Below are 15922 nucleotides of genomic sequence, written 5' to 3' on the forward strand. Positions count from 1 at the left end.
TTTTTTTTTTTTTTTTTTGGAGATGGAGTCTTGCTCTGTCTCCCAGGCAGGAATGCAATGAGGTGACCTCGGTTCACTGCAACTTCTGTCTCCAGGCTTCATGCAATTTTCCTGCCTCAGCCTCTGGAGTAGCTGGGATTACAGCTGTATGCACCACGCCCGGCTAATTTTTGTGTTATTAGTAGAGACAGGGTGTCATTATGTTGGCCAGGCTGATCTCAAACTCCTGACCTCAGGTGATCTGCCCACCTCTCAAAGTGCTGGGATTTCAGGCTGAGCCACCATGCCCAGCTTCACTGATTCTTAAAGCAGGAAGGGTCTCACATCTCTCTTCCAATATAATAGAGCTTCTGAGGGTAGCTGCCTTCATTGTCTATAGGAGGAGGCCCCAACCCCTAAATGGTTTTGATCATATTCTTTCTGAACATTAAAGCAACTGGCTCATGCTTAAACTGCAGCTACCTTGATTTTCTCCAGAGGAAGAGTGGCCTTTAATACTCCAAAAGTTTATCCTCTTTATTATTATTTTTGAGACAGAATCTTGCTCAGCCACCCAGCTGGAGTGCAGTGGATTGATCGGCTCAGTGCAACTCTGCCTCCCGGGCTAGAGCAATTCTCGTGCCTCAGTAGCTGGGAATACAGGTGTGCACCACCACACCTGGCTAATTTTTGCCTTTTTAGTGGAGATGGGGTGCCACCATGTTGGCCAGGCTGGTCTTGAACTTCTGACCTCCTCCCGCCTTGGCTTCCCAAAGTACTGAGATTACAGGCATGAACCACCGTCTGGCCGTTTATCCTCTCAAGGATGGTCAGGGTGACATTTTAGTGTTTTTCTCTCTAGACCTGAGAAAGCATAAGTTATATCTTTAGTGGGACTTCTTACCATAGGATTAATAATAGTATTTACCTTAGAAGATTATAATTAGAAAGAAATGACATAATACTTGTAATAAACTAGCATGGTGTTCACATTTGTTGGTTTTAATTATTACACTGATAATTCTGGTGGTAATTAAGCACATTGTTATAATCACAGTGAACTCAAAGTAAGAATCAGAAATCCATGGTAACCTTGAGGGCCATCAAAAGTCATAGACGCCATGCACAGCTTTCCGATTTTTCTAGTCTTTTTCTTGCTCCTTCCCCTACTTTCCCCCCAGTTGGGTCCCCTATGATTTAGGACTACTAGTAGGGTGACCAGTCCTATTAGCTGAGTTTGCATTGAGCTGAGGGATTCTTGGAAGGAATGTGGGACTTTCAGTGTTGACATCGAGAAACTTGTCCTGAAAATGAGGACAAGTTGGTAACCCTAACCCCGGCGGTGCTCATTACGTGCCTCAGCACTCCAGGGCCTTCTGAATTAAAGAAGCAGCCAGGCAAAGTGTCAGCTTGTCTTGGCCTAGAAGCCCAGAGCTGATAATTCAGAAAACAAGGGAAGGGGTAAGTTCCTCTCTGAACCATGTATAAAGGGAGAAAACCCACCACGTGTATTTCAACAATGCTCTTGGAAGAAATTCAGAAGTGGTCGTTTTAGGTTAGGGTAAATTCAAAAAAATGACAGAGTCAGGAAAACTTTATCCCAGGGATCAAGGATGACTCGAGCTCTGCCTACTGAACTCTTCCTTGTGCTAGTTTCGCTAATCTTATCTTCAGGAAGAGTTTTCGTTAGAAAATATCATTAAGGGTAAAGCGCGGTGGCTCACACATGTAATCCTAGCTCTTTGGGAGGCCAAGGCAGATGAATCCCCTGAGGCCAGGAGTTTGAGACCAGCCCGGCCAACATGGTGAAACTCTGTCTTTACTAAAAATATAAAACTTACTCCTGTGTGGTGGTGCACGCTTATAATACCAGCTACTCAGGAGGCTGAGGCAGGAGAATCATTTGAATCCAGGAGGTGGAGGTTGCAGTGAACCGAGATCGCACCACCACACTTCAGCCTCTGTCTCAAAAACAAAAACAAAAACAAAAATAGACTATTAACATTTTTTGAGTTGTGAGAAGATATAAAAATTTCCATCTTAATCATTTTACGTATATAATTCAGTCACGTCAAAGTACATTCACATTGTCATGCAACCATCACCACCAACCATCTTCAGAACCCTTTTCATCTTGCACGGTCTAAACCCTTTGCTCATTAAATAGCTCCCTATTCCCTCCTTCCCCACAGCCTCTGGCAGCCACCATCCTACTTTTTGTCTCTATGAATTTGACTGCTCTGAGTACCTCATATGACTGGTATCAGACAGTATTTGTCTTTTTGTGACTGGCTCCTGAGAAACACTTTTGAGATGACTGGTTGGAATTCGGAGCAGGTGACACCACAACTGGCCCAGGCCTCTCGTCTCCTTTTTCCCTGTTCCACAAATACAACAGCTGTGGACACATGGGTCTCATCTCTGCAGTCCCTAACACAGTGGTTATCAACCTTGTTTAGACATTGGAATCACCTGGAAAAGTTTTCAAACGACTCTTGCCTGAACCAGATTCCAGGCTAATTACATCAGAATCTCAGGGAGTGAGGGCTCATGTATGCATCATTTAGAAAACACCCGAGACATCTCAAATTTGCAGCGGAAATTGCTGTCCACACCAAGTTGATGAGCTGAAAAGTAGAATAACTGTGGGTAAATCAAAAGAGTTTAAAATAGATGGTCTTTAAGGTCTTTTTATATTCGAAAATGTGCAAAGTCATGTAGTATCTTTCTAATTCTCAATCAGCAGTGGTTGAGTGGATTCACCTACACCCGAGGGGCTGGGTGGACACTCTCTGGAGTGTGGCTCCCCCTGCAGTTCAGTTGCATGTTGGGACCACCCCACTTTAGAACCCTCTTAGTCACCCATGCAGGCGCTGGACATTGTCATTCCCCTGTCACGTGCATTCAACAAATACTTACTAAGATGGGTCACCTTTCCTTTTAAAACACGCAAGCCAAGAGATAATGATAATTGTGCTCATTCCATCGACTTCTCAAGACCGTGAGATTTCTAAATAATTTTAAGGCCAAATGAAGGACATTGCAGGAATATTGATTCCGGCTCCGTACAAGAAATAGTTTTCTGCAGTGAGAGTGGTTTAATAGAATGAGGAGCCTTGTGAAAGTGATTCCCTCGGTTCTAGTGCTACACATTTGTAATTGGAATATTGACTTTAATGGATGCCGTAGGATAAGATTCCCAAAGTAGAAGAAACTAGACTGACTTATGAGGCCCTTCTAACTCCAAAATGCCATAATTTTAAAGCCAGATAGTAGAAGAACGACGTAAGATACAGGAATGACTTCTGAACTGAGAAATGCAGCGGCTCCAGAGTTCTGATTATTTCAGCTTTCAACCACTTCCTAAAGACTGAGTTATTAACTGTAAAATAGCCAAAAATCAACACAAGTGGGTCTTGTTATCAAGAAAATTTATTATAGCAATAAGAATCAGAACTTCTAAAGAAGATTAATTAGGGGGTTGATTTTTTTGCATTGCAGAATAATTCCTGACTTCGTGAAATCATTTTTGGATACTAGAGTTTCTGTGAGCATCTTAGTATGGATTTATAGGTCACCAGTCACTTAGCCAAAGTGCCTGGGAGAGTAAACTCTTAACTTTAAAGAACTAACCATGCTCTTTAGTGCTTATTTGGAAATAACAAACATCTGAGATGTTTGTTATTTCCTAATTGCCAAGGAAAACAATATAATTTCACAACAGGTATTTAGATACTGCATCAGAAAACACAAAACATCCAAAAATTCAATGCAGAAATAACTACAATTTCTTGAGTACTATAATATGTCAAAATGTCATTGTGTTTAATCCTCTCACAATCCTAGTAAAGCAATATATTATTATCTCAGCTTGGTCAAGTAATTTACTCAAGAGCACTAAATTACATAAAAACCAAATTTTTCTGATTCTTTCCCTTACACCAAGTTCCCCAATCAGCATCTCTCAGAACAAACTTGCTCACAGACAGCTTGGAGACCATGTGTGTTTGGGTTAATTTTTAGCCCTTATTATATTTTCAATATGTGTTTCCAATGTTTAAATGTTAGATTTTATGTAAAAGTCTGGATGTCCTGGCTGTCTCAAAGAATCAGAAGTTCTGGAAACCCTGTCCCTGCAATCCTGATGGTGACAGGCTGGCTGGGTCCTACCTCTCAGCAGGGGCTTGAGTGCTGCAGATTGTGCTGGTTCCCACCCCTCTGTGTTGCATCCACCAAAGGAAAGTGAGTGTCGCCTTCCATCCAACCCTCATTGCTTACGTTGTTATCTTCCCGGTACCTGTTGTCACTGCATTTGCAACCCCAAATAAAATCTCTCTCCCACTTTCCTTGCCCTAATTGAGATCCCAAATGCTCTGGTTCTATATGTCTCCAACTCATTTTTGCATTGTTCTCATAAAAGTAGTTAGGCTTAAGGAATATTGATCTTAGAATTCTTCTGCACACAAGTAATTCTATGATATTGTTTCCTCACCTGTTGGGAAGTTTTTGCCTCTGCACTTAATAGCCCATCTTGTTTTCATTTCTTCCCACTCCTGGGGGGCCAGGTTTGGTTTTGCTCGTGATGGTGGGGGAGGAAGAAACGCCTTCAAGCCATCTCTGGGATGACCAATGAGCTATGACCAGTAAGCTGGGACCACTGACCTGGTGGAATGGCCTTAGTGAGTAACAGACTGCAGTGGTGTGTCAGCTTTCTTATGGCACAGGAACAACCAAGTCTCTTATATTTCAGTGGCCTGGTTCCCAATAGACACTGCAGGCCCTACAGGTCGTCTTCCCAAGCTGCCCCTTGCTTCACACCACCACCTTCCACCCCATAATATTACAGAAGGACACCTAGTCAGACAAAATGATACAACTTAATTTTATTAGGACAAGGCTGGTGGGCACTGGAGTGGCACCTTCCGGGGCCAGGAGAGGCACTGGGGAGGGGTCACAGGATGCCATGTGGGCACCTAGAAGCCACAGCTGCCCTCCACAGAGCGGCACTGCACCATGCGCAGGAATGTCTCGACCATGTTCATGTCCTTCCTGAAGCAGTGGAGCAGCCCATAGTTCTTGAGCAGTGAATCATCGTTGTGCGAGTCTGTGTCAAACTTGCTGTAGGTCTGCTTGAAGATCTGCCCAGTCCGGGGGCTGCCATCGTTCAGCCTCTGCAAAGTGAAGGAAGAGAAGGAGAGGCTGAGCGCTTGATCACTGTTCCCTCCCTCCCTCTCTCATTCATTCATTTTCCTCCCTCCCCTTCAGGGTGTAGAGAAAGACCTGGAGGATTCACCAGGGGAAATGAAGACTAAGGTGAATTCTCTTGGGTCAGGGCCTGCCTGCTAAAAAGAGGGCAGCAGTGTTTCTCTCCCTCAGCCCTCGAAGCCAGTGAGGTTCCAGGATTGGGGACCCCTGGCACCACCCTCACCCGCATCAACGTTTGGATGCCTTCCTCTAGGTTCTTTAGGAGGTCGTAGACATCGCTTTCCGAGGTGCCATACACCAGGTTGTTGGCAAACACACTCCCAAGTAACTGCACAGGCTCCAGCCAGGACTGGATGAGCAACAGGGAGATGCGGAGCAGCTCTAGGTTCTGCAGGGGAAGGACATGCAGTGGCTGTGCTGCCTGGGGCTCTGACCACAGGCCTCCCCCATCCCTGCCTTGGGGAGAAGGCATCCACTCACGGATTTCTGCTGCGTTTCCTCCATGTTGGAGGGTGTGGGAATAGACTCTGAGAAGCAGAAGGAGGCCTGGGGGTCCTCCATGATCGAATGCTTCTTTTCCTTTGGGATATAGGTTTCTTCCTAGGAGAAGGACCCCCCCACCAAGAGGGACTGCTGGTCTCTATGCTGGAGACTAGCTCCCATTGTTACTTCTCTGGGAACCTTGCTCAGCGTATGCTCATCTGCTGGTGTTTTCTCTTCAGAAAAAAACCCTGATCTCCTTAGTCTCCTCCCATGACTTCCCAGTGGGGGAAAGTCACCCCTTGCTGCCACCCCTGACATGCACCCATTCCCCAAGAGCTTACAAACTCCTGGTAGGTGTCAAAGGCCAGTTGGTGCAGGCGATGGGCTTGGATCATAGCGTGGTCAAAAAGCCTGGATAAGGGTACGCTTGGGACCCTACCAGCCTCTTGAAGCCAAGGCAGGCAGAGGAGGGCAAAAGTCAGGAGCAGGGATGTCCGGGAGCCTGGGGAGAAACCAGAGGGCAACGGAGGGAGCCAGAGAGCAAGAGGCCAGTGCTCTCCCTGCCCCAGGAGCTGTTTGTTTTTCTCTCTCCATCCCTCCAAGGACCAGGAACATTCTGATATTGGTCAAATATCCGGGCTTAGATGGCGATACTCACATTCAGAAGCCCCAAACCTGAGGGTTAGTGCCCCCATCCCATCTACAGGGTGCCGCCTCTCCCCTTGGGACACATCGTGCTGAAAGGGATTTTAAGGGCACTTACCTGCAGCCATTGCAGCTAGGTGAGCTGTCCACAGGACCCTGAGTGGTTCGGGCAGTTGGGCTTTGGGATCCTGGAGCTGGTCTCCTGTGGACCCTTTTTATATCCTGGCCCCTTATCTCTCGCTGCTTGACCCCACCTGTTTCTCTGTACGTTTATGCATGGGGCCACTGACGCGGCTGTGCTAATGGCTAATTTAGAAGCTCCTCCCACACATGCTGGGATCATGCCCCTGGATTGTCATCTTTCCCTTCCCACTATTACCAGCATTGTGAAGGTTGTGCCCAGAGGGTCAGCCAGAGATACCACCCAATCTGTCCTCTCCTTAAGGATCATGTGGGTGTCCTCTGGCAGCACGCCATGGTGGCCAACCTGAACCCGGGGAAGGACGTCAGAATAGCCAGTCCTTGAGACCCCTACAGATCCCATCCCACTCTCTATCCTGTCCCTTTCCTCGGTCCCCCCCCCGCCCCACGTTTCCCTTTCACGCAGCAGAGAGAATGTGTGTGTTGGGAAAAGGGGCCAAGCACAGGCAATAGATTGCAGGGGTTCTGGGCACGATTCAGTCCTGAATTCCACTTTTGCTGATTCCTCCTGGGCCCGCCTGAGGCAGCTGGATGCAGTACTAATACAGACCACTAGAGGGAACCAACCCCACACTTTGCTCTCCCCTTTCCCTGAGTCTTGGGGGGGGGGGGTTCCCCCAGGTCCCTGGGGAGGAAGAACCCAGACTCGAGGTATCGCCCCAGCTCCTTGGAACTGCAGCAGAGATACAAACCAAGAAACAGAAATCCCGGGGACAGACACGGACCACAAGCGCTTCGTCTTACGCCCTGAAACCATCAGAAAATCTGAAAGTTGGAAGAGCTCTTGAAGGTTTGAGTCTCTTCCCCAGCTTTGGAACTCAGAACACGTCACGCCAGAAAGATGCCCTATTGGATATGAAAAAAAAAAAAGTCCTTTCTCCAGAGCAGGTAGTGTGGTGCTACTCAGTTATTTAGTTATTTTAGTTTCTTTATTTCAGTTTTATTTATTTATTTATTTTTTTGAGATGGAGTCTCATTCTGTTGCCCAGGCTGGAGTGCAGTGGCATAATCTTGCCTCATTGCAACCTCCACCTCCTGGCTTCAAGTGATTCTCCCTCCTCAGCCTCCCTAGTAGCTGGGATTACAGGCGCCCACCACTATGCCGGGCTGTTTTGTACTTTTAGTAGAGATGAGGTTTCAGTATGTTGGCCAGGCTGGTCTCGAACTCTTGATTTTAGGTGATCCACCCTCCCTGGCCTCCCAAAATACTGAGATCACTGGCGCAAGCCACCGCTCCCAACCCAGTTATTTCAGCTTCTAAATCCCTCTGAGTGCAGGGATTCTGCCCCCAACACAAGGGGCTCTTTGCCCATTTTGTCTTTCCATAAGGGGCAGATTGTTCTTTCTTTATTCCCAGGTGAGAATAGCGCAGTGGCATGGGGTGCCTTGTAGAAACCTCACAGTAGGACAAGGCGAAGGCAGAGAAGGCCAGGACTGAGCCTCCTGTCTCCTGGTGCCCAGGATTGGGGCTATTTCAATACCATCTGGAGGTCACAAGCATCATATGCCCCCAGAGGTGAGAGCAGGAAAGAACATCCTCATGGGCACTGAAATCATCCCCCGCTGAGTTTAAGAGCGTCTAGCACTTGACGCTGTAGAAACACAAGCAAGGAAACGAGGAAACGTTTCTAGAAGTGGTTGGCTGTGGTGTTGGCAACCAACATTGAAAACCCACAGCCCTGTGGCCCAGGATGTGAATGCTGGGGCCCTCCCATCTCCCCTCTTTCAGAGCAGAAGACAGACCTCCTTCTTCTGCCGTCATTCCCGAAGCATTACCCAACCAGCACCCCAGACTCGTCATCTGCTGGGAGTGCACTGGGCTGTGGGCTGTTCTCCAGGCAGGGCTGTAGGAGGATCCAAGAGGAGTGTCATCAGTGATACCAATTCTGAGAAAGCTGGGGCCAAGGGAGGGTGGAGACACCACTTTCCCCATTCTCCTTCCAGCACCAGCAAAGAGGAGGAGCCAGGTGGGAATGGAGGAGGGTCCCTGAGCTCCATGTAGCTTCTGCCTCCCCCACCATCCTTCCTCCAATGTCAACTGGGATGGACAGATGGCACCCCATGATAGGGCCTTTTAGCCAGTGCTGGGGACTTAGATGTGGATTTTCAGCCATGGAAGAAGTCTCCAGTCTCCCTTAGGAATGAGCCCTGGCAGGGGCCCTAACTGGGACCACTCCACAACTCCGCAGGTGGGCACAGGGGTGGCGAGGCTTCCCAGACAGGTTACTTCCAGGAACACGTGGGAGCAGCCAGGGCAGGGGAGTCTCTCCTCTCATCTATCCGTTTGTTTTACCACAGAGTTATGGTGACTCAGAGGACTCCAGGGACCCCTGGGGAAACAACTTTACAAAGGGTTACCATGGCAACCATGGACCAGAGGGAAGAGCTGAGCCCCACAGGTGTGGGTAGAAGTCAGTGATCCTTTTCTCTAGTCTAGATCTTCCCAGGGCCTTGAGCAATGGAGACCTTGTCCATCATTCATTGCTAGTAAATAATCAACATTGAATTAGACTTCAGATTTTCCTGACAGTCCTGAGAAGTGGCCCACTGTTGGGGCATCACTTGGGGCCAGATCCCTGGCTCCTGCAGGCTGAGAGACTACCCAACAAGGGCCTCCGCATGGTCAGTCAGGAGAGGCTGGGTTTCCCACCACTGGTTTCAGCTTCAAAAGGCTCAGGATAGGCCGGGTATGGTGGCTTACACCTGTAATTCCTCCACTTTGGGAGGCCAAGGTGGGTGGATCATGAGGTCAGGAGTTCAAGACCAACCTGGCCAAGATGGTGAAATCACGTACTAAAAATACAAAAATTAGCCGGGCATGGCAGCAGGCCCCTGTAATCCCAGCTACTCAGGAGGCTGAGGCAGGGAATTGCTTGAACCCGCAAGGTGGAGATTGCAGGGAGCCGAGATCATGCCACTGCACTCCAGCCTTGGAGACAGAGTGAGACTGTATCAAAAACAAAAATAAAAAAAAAAAAAAGCTCAGGGTAATCTCACAGACATCTTGGTTCTTTTAAAGAACCTCCCTTTATAATCTAGGATTAATGAATTTCTCTGTGTGTTTGGAAGCCCTGCCTATGTCCAACCTTGACTAACTCTAGGGTTCTGTGTGCCTGCTGTGGAAAGTCGCAGATCTGCTGTTGATCCTAAAGTGGTGTCTTTCAGGCTTTGAGATCTCCTGTTAGGTTCAAGACTGTGGGGTTGAGCACAATCACATTTTTCGAAGCCATACTCACCGGGTCTTAGGGATCGCCTCCGAGGGACTGGTGGGTGCTCCTTCCACTCCCACTTTGGTGATTTGCGGCGCACACTTCCCACCTGCAGCTCTGTTCTTTCTTCCTTGAGATCAGAGGCTGGTTATCGTACTGGGACATACTCTACCTCCTTTTGGCTTCTAATGTCCTTTCTCTGAGTTTGATACCGAGTCAATTACTCAGCTCATTGGATTAAGGTCTTCAGGGAATATTATGTGGGGATTCCCAGGGTTCTCCTAGGGGAGGTGAGGAAGATGATCAATACTTCTGCGTGTCCACCATGTGCTTGGCACTCTACCGAGCCATAGGGATGTGAGTGAGGATACTGAGGCTCAGAGAGATCAGGTGGCTTGCCTGGAGCTCTCCCAGTTCCTAAGTGATGCCTTTCCAAGGCCCTCAGGCTTTCCTTCCATGCCAAGATCTTTAGAAACTTTATCTGGTAAAGATGGTGGCACTACTAGGCATGGACAGAACTTGCCTCAGTGCAAAGCTAGCAGGACAGGGGTCAAGTCCCTGCACAGAAGATGTTCCATGAAGATGGGGGGAATTGAACACAAGGAATTCAGCCGCAGAATGAGGTGTCCATAGGCATTAAGGAAAGTGGTAGAAAACAACCACCCAGCGTAGCTCGCTTTAGTGAACCGAGGCACATCATGCTGCATATTTGTATTGCACGTTTCAGTGTACATCGTGTTTCACTTTCTGTATCTCGTTGGACCCTTAAGCTTGCCACATGATATGGCCGGGGGGTTCAGGCACAGAGGGGGGTGTTCAGGTACGGAGGAAGGGCCTCGGAAGGCTTGGGGAGGAGAGGGGCAGGCACTGTTGTGTGTTGATGGGGTATTGTTTGCACTGGTTGATGATCTCTGAACAACTAAGAAGTGCATAACGATCTACCTAACCGGAGGTGCTAAGTAATTTCACTTTGGGGATGATTCTCCAGGGAGACAATCCATTGATAGAGAAGTGAAAAGCATCGAGATGTGTCTAGTAGTTGTAGGAAGTCTGGGGTGCTTTCCTGACGGGGTGCCCTCAGCTGGAAATAGCCTCTCTCCTTCCTTTGACCTGTCCTGTGGCTATTTGCAGACATTTTGTTCCTCTTACCAGACTGTAAGCTCTTTGAGGCTGGATTTCTGCCCTTCGTCCATTCATTCATTCACTCATTCTTCTATTCATGTGTTCACTGATTCCACAAGTTGTTGTTGCCTATAACATGTACTAGAGATTGTACCAGGAAGATGGGCATAACTAGATAAACAAAAACCATGATCCTTTCTCTTCTACAGCTAACAATCTACTGGTTGCAGAGATAATGGCAAAAAAGTAAATATAAAATGGCAAAAATAGAAATTTCGAATGGAGAACAGTCCCATGAGGAAAATAGTTAAGATATGGAGGGAGAGAATAAGCCAGAAGGTGATGGGATGAGGCAGTGGCACAGCCCCAGGTCCAGGAATTCAACAAGCATCTAGTGAGTGGACCCAGCACATGAGAGGACAGTGCCAAGCAAAGAAGTCAAATGTCCACTGGGCTGGGCATGGCCAGGTTGCCCATGCTGTGTTGGACGTCCTGCTGGTATAATTATTTTAAAATAACAGGACAAGGAAGGGCACCATTGCTCATGCCTGTGATCCCAGCAATTTGGGAGGCTGAGGTGGGTGGATCACCGGAGGTCAGGAATTGGAGACCAGCCTGGCCAACATGGTGAAACTCTGTCTCTTCCCAAAATACAAAAATTAGCTGAGCCTGGTCATGCATGCCTGGAATTCCAACAACTCGGGAGACTGAGGCAGGAGAATTGCCTGAACCCAGGAGGCGGAGGTTGCAGTGAGCCAAGATGGTGCCACTGCACTCCAGCCTGGTTCCCAATAGACCCCGCGGGCCCTACAGGTCATCTTCCCAACCTGCCGCTTGCTCCATATCACCACCCTCCTCCCCATAACATTATAGAAGGACACCTAGTCAGACAAAATGATGCAACTTAATTTTATTAGGACACATCTGGTGGGCACTGGAGTGGCACCTTCCATGGCCAGGAGTGGCAATGGGGAGGGGTCACAGATTGCCACCCAGGCATCTAGAAGCCACAGCTGCCCTCCACAGAACGGCACTGCACGATGCGCAGGAATGTCTCGACCTTGTCCATGTCCTTCCTGAAGCAATAGAGCAGCCCGTAGTTCTTGAGCAGTGCATCATTGTTGTGTGAGTTTGTGTCAAACTTGCTGTAGGTCTGCTTGAAGATCTGCCCAGTCTGGGGACTGCCGTCTTCCAGCCTCTGCAAAGTGAAGGAAGAGAAGGAGAGGCTGAGAGCACTTGGTTACTGTTCCATCCCTCTCTCATTCATTCATTTTCCTCCCTCCCCTTCAGGGTGTAGAGAAAGGCCTGAAGGATTCACCAGGGGAAATGAAGACTAAGGTGAGTTCCCTTGGGTCAGGGCCTGCCTGCTAAAAAGAGGGTAGCAGTGTTTTCCTCCCCCAGCCCTCGAAGCCAGCGGGGTTCCAGGACTGGGGACGCCTGGCAGCACCCTCACCCCCATCAGCGTTTGGATGCCTTCCTCTAGGTCCTTTAGGAGGTCATAGACGTCGCTGTCCGAGGTGCCATACACCAGGCTGTTGGCAAACACACTCCTGAGGAACTGCACGGGCTCCAGCCACGACTGGATGAGCAGCAGGGAGATGCGGAGTAGCTCTAGGTTCTGCAGGGGAAGGACATGCAGTGGCTGTGCTGCCCGGGGCTCTGGCCACAGGCCTCCCCCATCCCCGCCTTGGGGAGAAGGCATCCACTCACGGATTTCTGCTGCGTTTCCTCCCTGTTGGAGGGTGTCGGAATAGACTCTGAGAAGCAGAGGGAGGTCTGGGGGTTCTGCAGGAATGAATACTTCTGTTCCTTTGGGATATAGGCTTCTTCCTAGGAGAAGGACCACCCACCAAGATCTACGCTGGAGACCAGCTTCCATTGTTACTTTTCTGGGAACCTCATTCAGCATATGCTCATCTGCCTGCCTTTTCGCTTCAGAAAACAACCTGAGCTCCTTAGTCTCCTCCCATGACTTCCCAGGGAGGGAATGTCACCCCTTCCTGCCACCTGTGATGTGTTCCCATTCCCCAAGAGCTTACAAACTCCTGGTAGGTGTCAAAGGCCAGCTGGTGCAGGCGATGGGCGCGGAGCATAGCGTTGTCAAAAAGCCTGGATAAGGGAATGGTTGGGAAGGCACTGCCCTCTTGAAGCCAGGGCAGGCAGAGCAGGGCAAAAGCCAGGAGCAGGGATGTCCGGGAGCCTGGGGAGAAACCGGAGGGCAACAGACGGAGCCGGAGAGCAAGAGGCCAGAGCTCTCCCTGCCCCAGGAGCTGTTTGTTTTCCTCTCGCCATCCCTCCAGGGACCAGGAACATTCTGAGATTGGCCAAATATCTGGGCTTAGATGGCGATACTCACATTCAGAAGCCCCAAACCTGAGGGTTAGTGCCCCTGTCCCATCTACAGGGCGCCGCCTCTTCCTTCGGGACGCATCATGCGGAAAGGGATTTTAGGGGCACTTACCTGCAGCCATTGCAGCTAGGTGAGCTGTCCACAGGACCCTGAGAGGTTCGGGGAGTTGGGCCTTGGGATGTTGGAGCTGGTCTCTTGTGGGTCCTTTTTATACCCTGGCCCCTTATCTCTCACTGGTTGCCCCCACCTGTTTCTCTGTACATTTATGCATGGGGCCACTGACGTGCCTGTGCTAATGGATAATTTAGAAGCTCCTCCCACACATGCTGGGATCATGCCCCCTGGCTTGTCATCTTTCCCTTCCAACCGTCACCAGCATTGTGAGGGTTGTGCACAGAGTGTCAGCCAGAGATATCACCCAACTTGTCCACTCTTTAAGGAGCAGGTGGGTGCCCTCTGGCAGCATGCCATGGTGGCCAACCTGATCGCGGGGAAGGATGTCAGGATAGCCCGTCCTTGAGACCCCTACAGACCCCATCCCACTCTCTATCCTATCCCTTTCCTCCTCCCCACATGTTTCCCCTCCAACCAGCAGAGAGAATGTGTGTGTTGGGAAAAGGGGCCAAGCACAGCCAATAGATTGTGGGGGTTCTGGGAACGATTCATTCCTGAATTCCACTTTTGTTGACTCCTCCTGGGCCCGCCTGAGGCAGCTGGATGCAGTGCTAACACTGACCACTAGAGGGAACCAACCCCCCACTTTACTCTCCTCTTTCCCTGAGCCTTGAGAGGGGGTGGGCGGGGGGCGCTCCCCCAGGTCTCTGGGGACAAAGAACCCAGACTCAAGGTATTGCCCCAGCTCCTTGGACCTGCAGCAGAGATACAAACCAAGAAACAGAAATCCCAGGGACAGACACAGACCACAAGCGCTTCCTCCCCTAGCCCTGAAACCATCAGAGAATCTCAAAGTTAGAAGAGCTCTTGAAGGTTTGAGTGTCTTCCCTAGCTTTGGAACTCAGAACACATCACGCCGAAAGATGCCCTGTCAGGCTGGAGGCGGTGGCTCAGGCCTGTAATCCCAGCACTTTGGGAGGCCGAGGCGGGTGTATCACGAGGTCAGGAGTTCAAGACCATAGGTCAGGAGTTCAAGACCATCCTGGCTAATATGGTGGAATCCCGTCTCTACTAAAAATACAAAAAAATTAGCTGGGTGTGGTGGCAGGCACCTGTAGTCCCAGTTACTCAGGAGGCTGAGGCAGAAGAATGGCCTGAATCCAGGAGGTGGAGCTTGCAGTGAGCTGAGATCGGCCACTGCACTCCAGCCTGGGCAACAGAGCAGAACTCCATCTCAGAAAAAAAGAAAACTTTTATTTTCTCTAGAGCAGGTAGTATGATGCTACTCAGTTATTTAGTTATTTTAGCTTCTTCCATGTTCCTCCAATGTCAACTGAGGCAGGGAACACCCCATGACAGGGCCCTTTTGCTAGTGCTGGGGACTTAGATGTGGACTTTAGGCCATGGGAGAAGTCTCCAGCCTCCCTTAGGAATGAGGATAGCAGGGGCCTGAACTCGGGACTAATCCAGAACTCTGTAGATGGACACGGGGGTGGCGAGGCTCCCCAGACAGGTTACAGCCAGGAACACGTGGGACCAGCCAGGGTAGGGGGAGTGTCTCCTCTCTCCTCTCCACTTCTGTTGACCTCAGAGTTATGGTGACTCAGAGGACTCTAGGGACCCTTGGGGAAACACCTTTACAAAGGGTTACCATGGCAACCATGGACCAGAGGGAAGAACTGAGGCCCACAGGTGTGGGTAGAAGTCAGTGATCCTTTTTTCTAGTCTAGATCTTCCCAGGGCCTTGAGCAATGGAGACCTTGTCCATCATTCATTGCTAGTAAAAAATCAACTTTGAATTAGACTTGGGATTTTCCTGACAGTACTGGGAAGTGGCCCACTGTTGGGGCATCACTTGAAGCCAGATCCCTGGCTCCTGCAGGCTGAGAGACTACCCAACAAGAGCCTCCGCATGGCCAGTGGGGAGAGTCTGGGCTTTGCATCTCTGGTTTCAGCCTCAAAAGGCTCAGGATAGGCTGGGCCTGGTGGCTCATGCCTGTAATCCCAACAGTTTGGGAGGCCGAGACAGGTGGATCACCTGAGGTCAGGAGTTTGAGACCAGCGTGGTCAACATGGTGAAACCCTGTCTGTACTGAAAATAGAAAAATTAGCCAGGCCTGGTGGCATGCCCCTGTAATTCTAGCTACTGGGGAGGCTGAGGCACAAGAATTGCTTGAACCCAGGAGGCAGAGGTTGCCGTGAGCCGAGATTGCGCCACTGCACTCCAGCCTGGGCGACAGAGTGAGACTCTCTATCAGAAACAAAAATCTCAGGATAAATCTCAGAATCATCTTGGTTCTTTTAAAGAACCTCCCTTTATAATCTAGGATTAATGAATTTCTCTGTGTGTTTGGAAGCCTTTCCTATGTCCAACCTTGACTAACTCTAGGGTTCTGTGTGCCTGCTGTGGAAAGTCGCAGATCTGCTGTTGATCCTAAAGTGGTGTCTTTCAGGCTTTGAGATCTCCTGTTAGGTTCAAGACTGTGGGGTTGAGGACAATCACATTTTTCGAAGCCATACTCACCGGGTCTTAGGGATCGCCTCCGAGGGACTGGTGGGTGCTCCTTCCACTCCCACTTTGGTGATTTGCGGCGCACACTTCCCACCTGCAGCT

The 15922-nt window shown here is 49.5% G+C and overlaps 2 protein-coding genes across 9 annotated transcripts in view; both read right to left on the reverse strand.

Moving 5' to 3' along the window:
* Positions 1-4844: 4844 nt before the first annotated feature.
* On the reverse strand, positions 4845-6555 carry LOC105515982 (somatotropin-like). Of its 2 annotated transcripts, XM_011947980.1 has the most exons (5): positions 6431-6537; positions 6009-6169; positions 5665-5784; positions 5408-5572; positions 4845-5150 (listed from the first exon to the last, which is right to left on the reverse strand). In XM_011947980.1, the coding sequence occupies exons 1-5, from the start codon at positions 6438-6440 to the stop codon at positions 4953-4955; spliced, it is 654 nt and encodes a 217-aa protein (XP_011803370.1). In that variant the 5' UTR covers positions 6441-6537; the 3' UTR covers positions 4845-4952. The 2 variants fall into 2 exon arrangements, with proteins under 2 accessions (XP_011803370.1, XP_011803371.1); XM_011947981.1 differs by lacking the exons at positions 5408-5572; positions 5665-5784 and having other exon boundaries at positions 6431-6555.
* Positions 6556-11736: 5181 nt separating this feature from the next.
* Positions 11737-15922, reverse strand: part of LOC105515980 (somatotropin) — an 8229-nt gene continuing 4043 nt past the window's right edge. Inside the window, exons 1-5 of one of the 7 annotated variants that reach the window (XM_011947972.1) lie at positions 13306-13467; positions 12884-13044; positions 12555-12674; positions 12298-12462; positions 11737-12042 (exon numbers count right to left, since the gene is read on the reverse strand). In XM_011947972.1, coding sequence (XP_011803362.1) covers positions 11845-12042; positions 12298-12462; positions 12555-12674; positions 12884-13044; positions 13306-13315 — 654 coding nt within the window. In that variant the 5' untranslated portion in view covers positions 13316-13467 and the 3' untranslated portion in view covers positions 11737-11844. Of the gene's footprint in view, positions 12043-12297; positions 12463-12554; positions 12675-12883; positions 13045-13305; positions 13468-15922 lie in introns of those variants that run through there. The other 6 variants (XM_011947974.1, XM_011947973.1, XM_011947975.1 and 3 more) reach the window with 6 other exon arrangements.

Source organism: Colobus angolensis, unplaced genomic scaffold, assembly GCF_000951035.1.
Source record: "Colobus angolensis palliatus isolate OR3802 unplaced genomic scaffold, Cang.pa_1.0 Scaffold271, whole genome shotgun sequence".
In the NCBI taxonomy this organism is placed as follows: Eukaryota; Metazoa; Chordata; class Mammalia; order Primates; family Cercopithecidae; genus Colobus; species Colobus angolensis.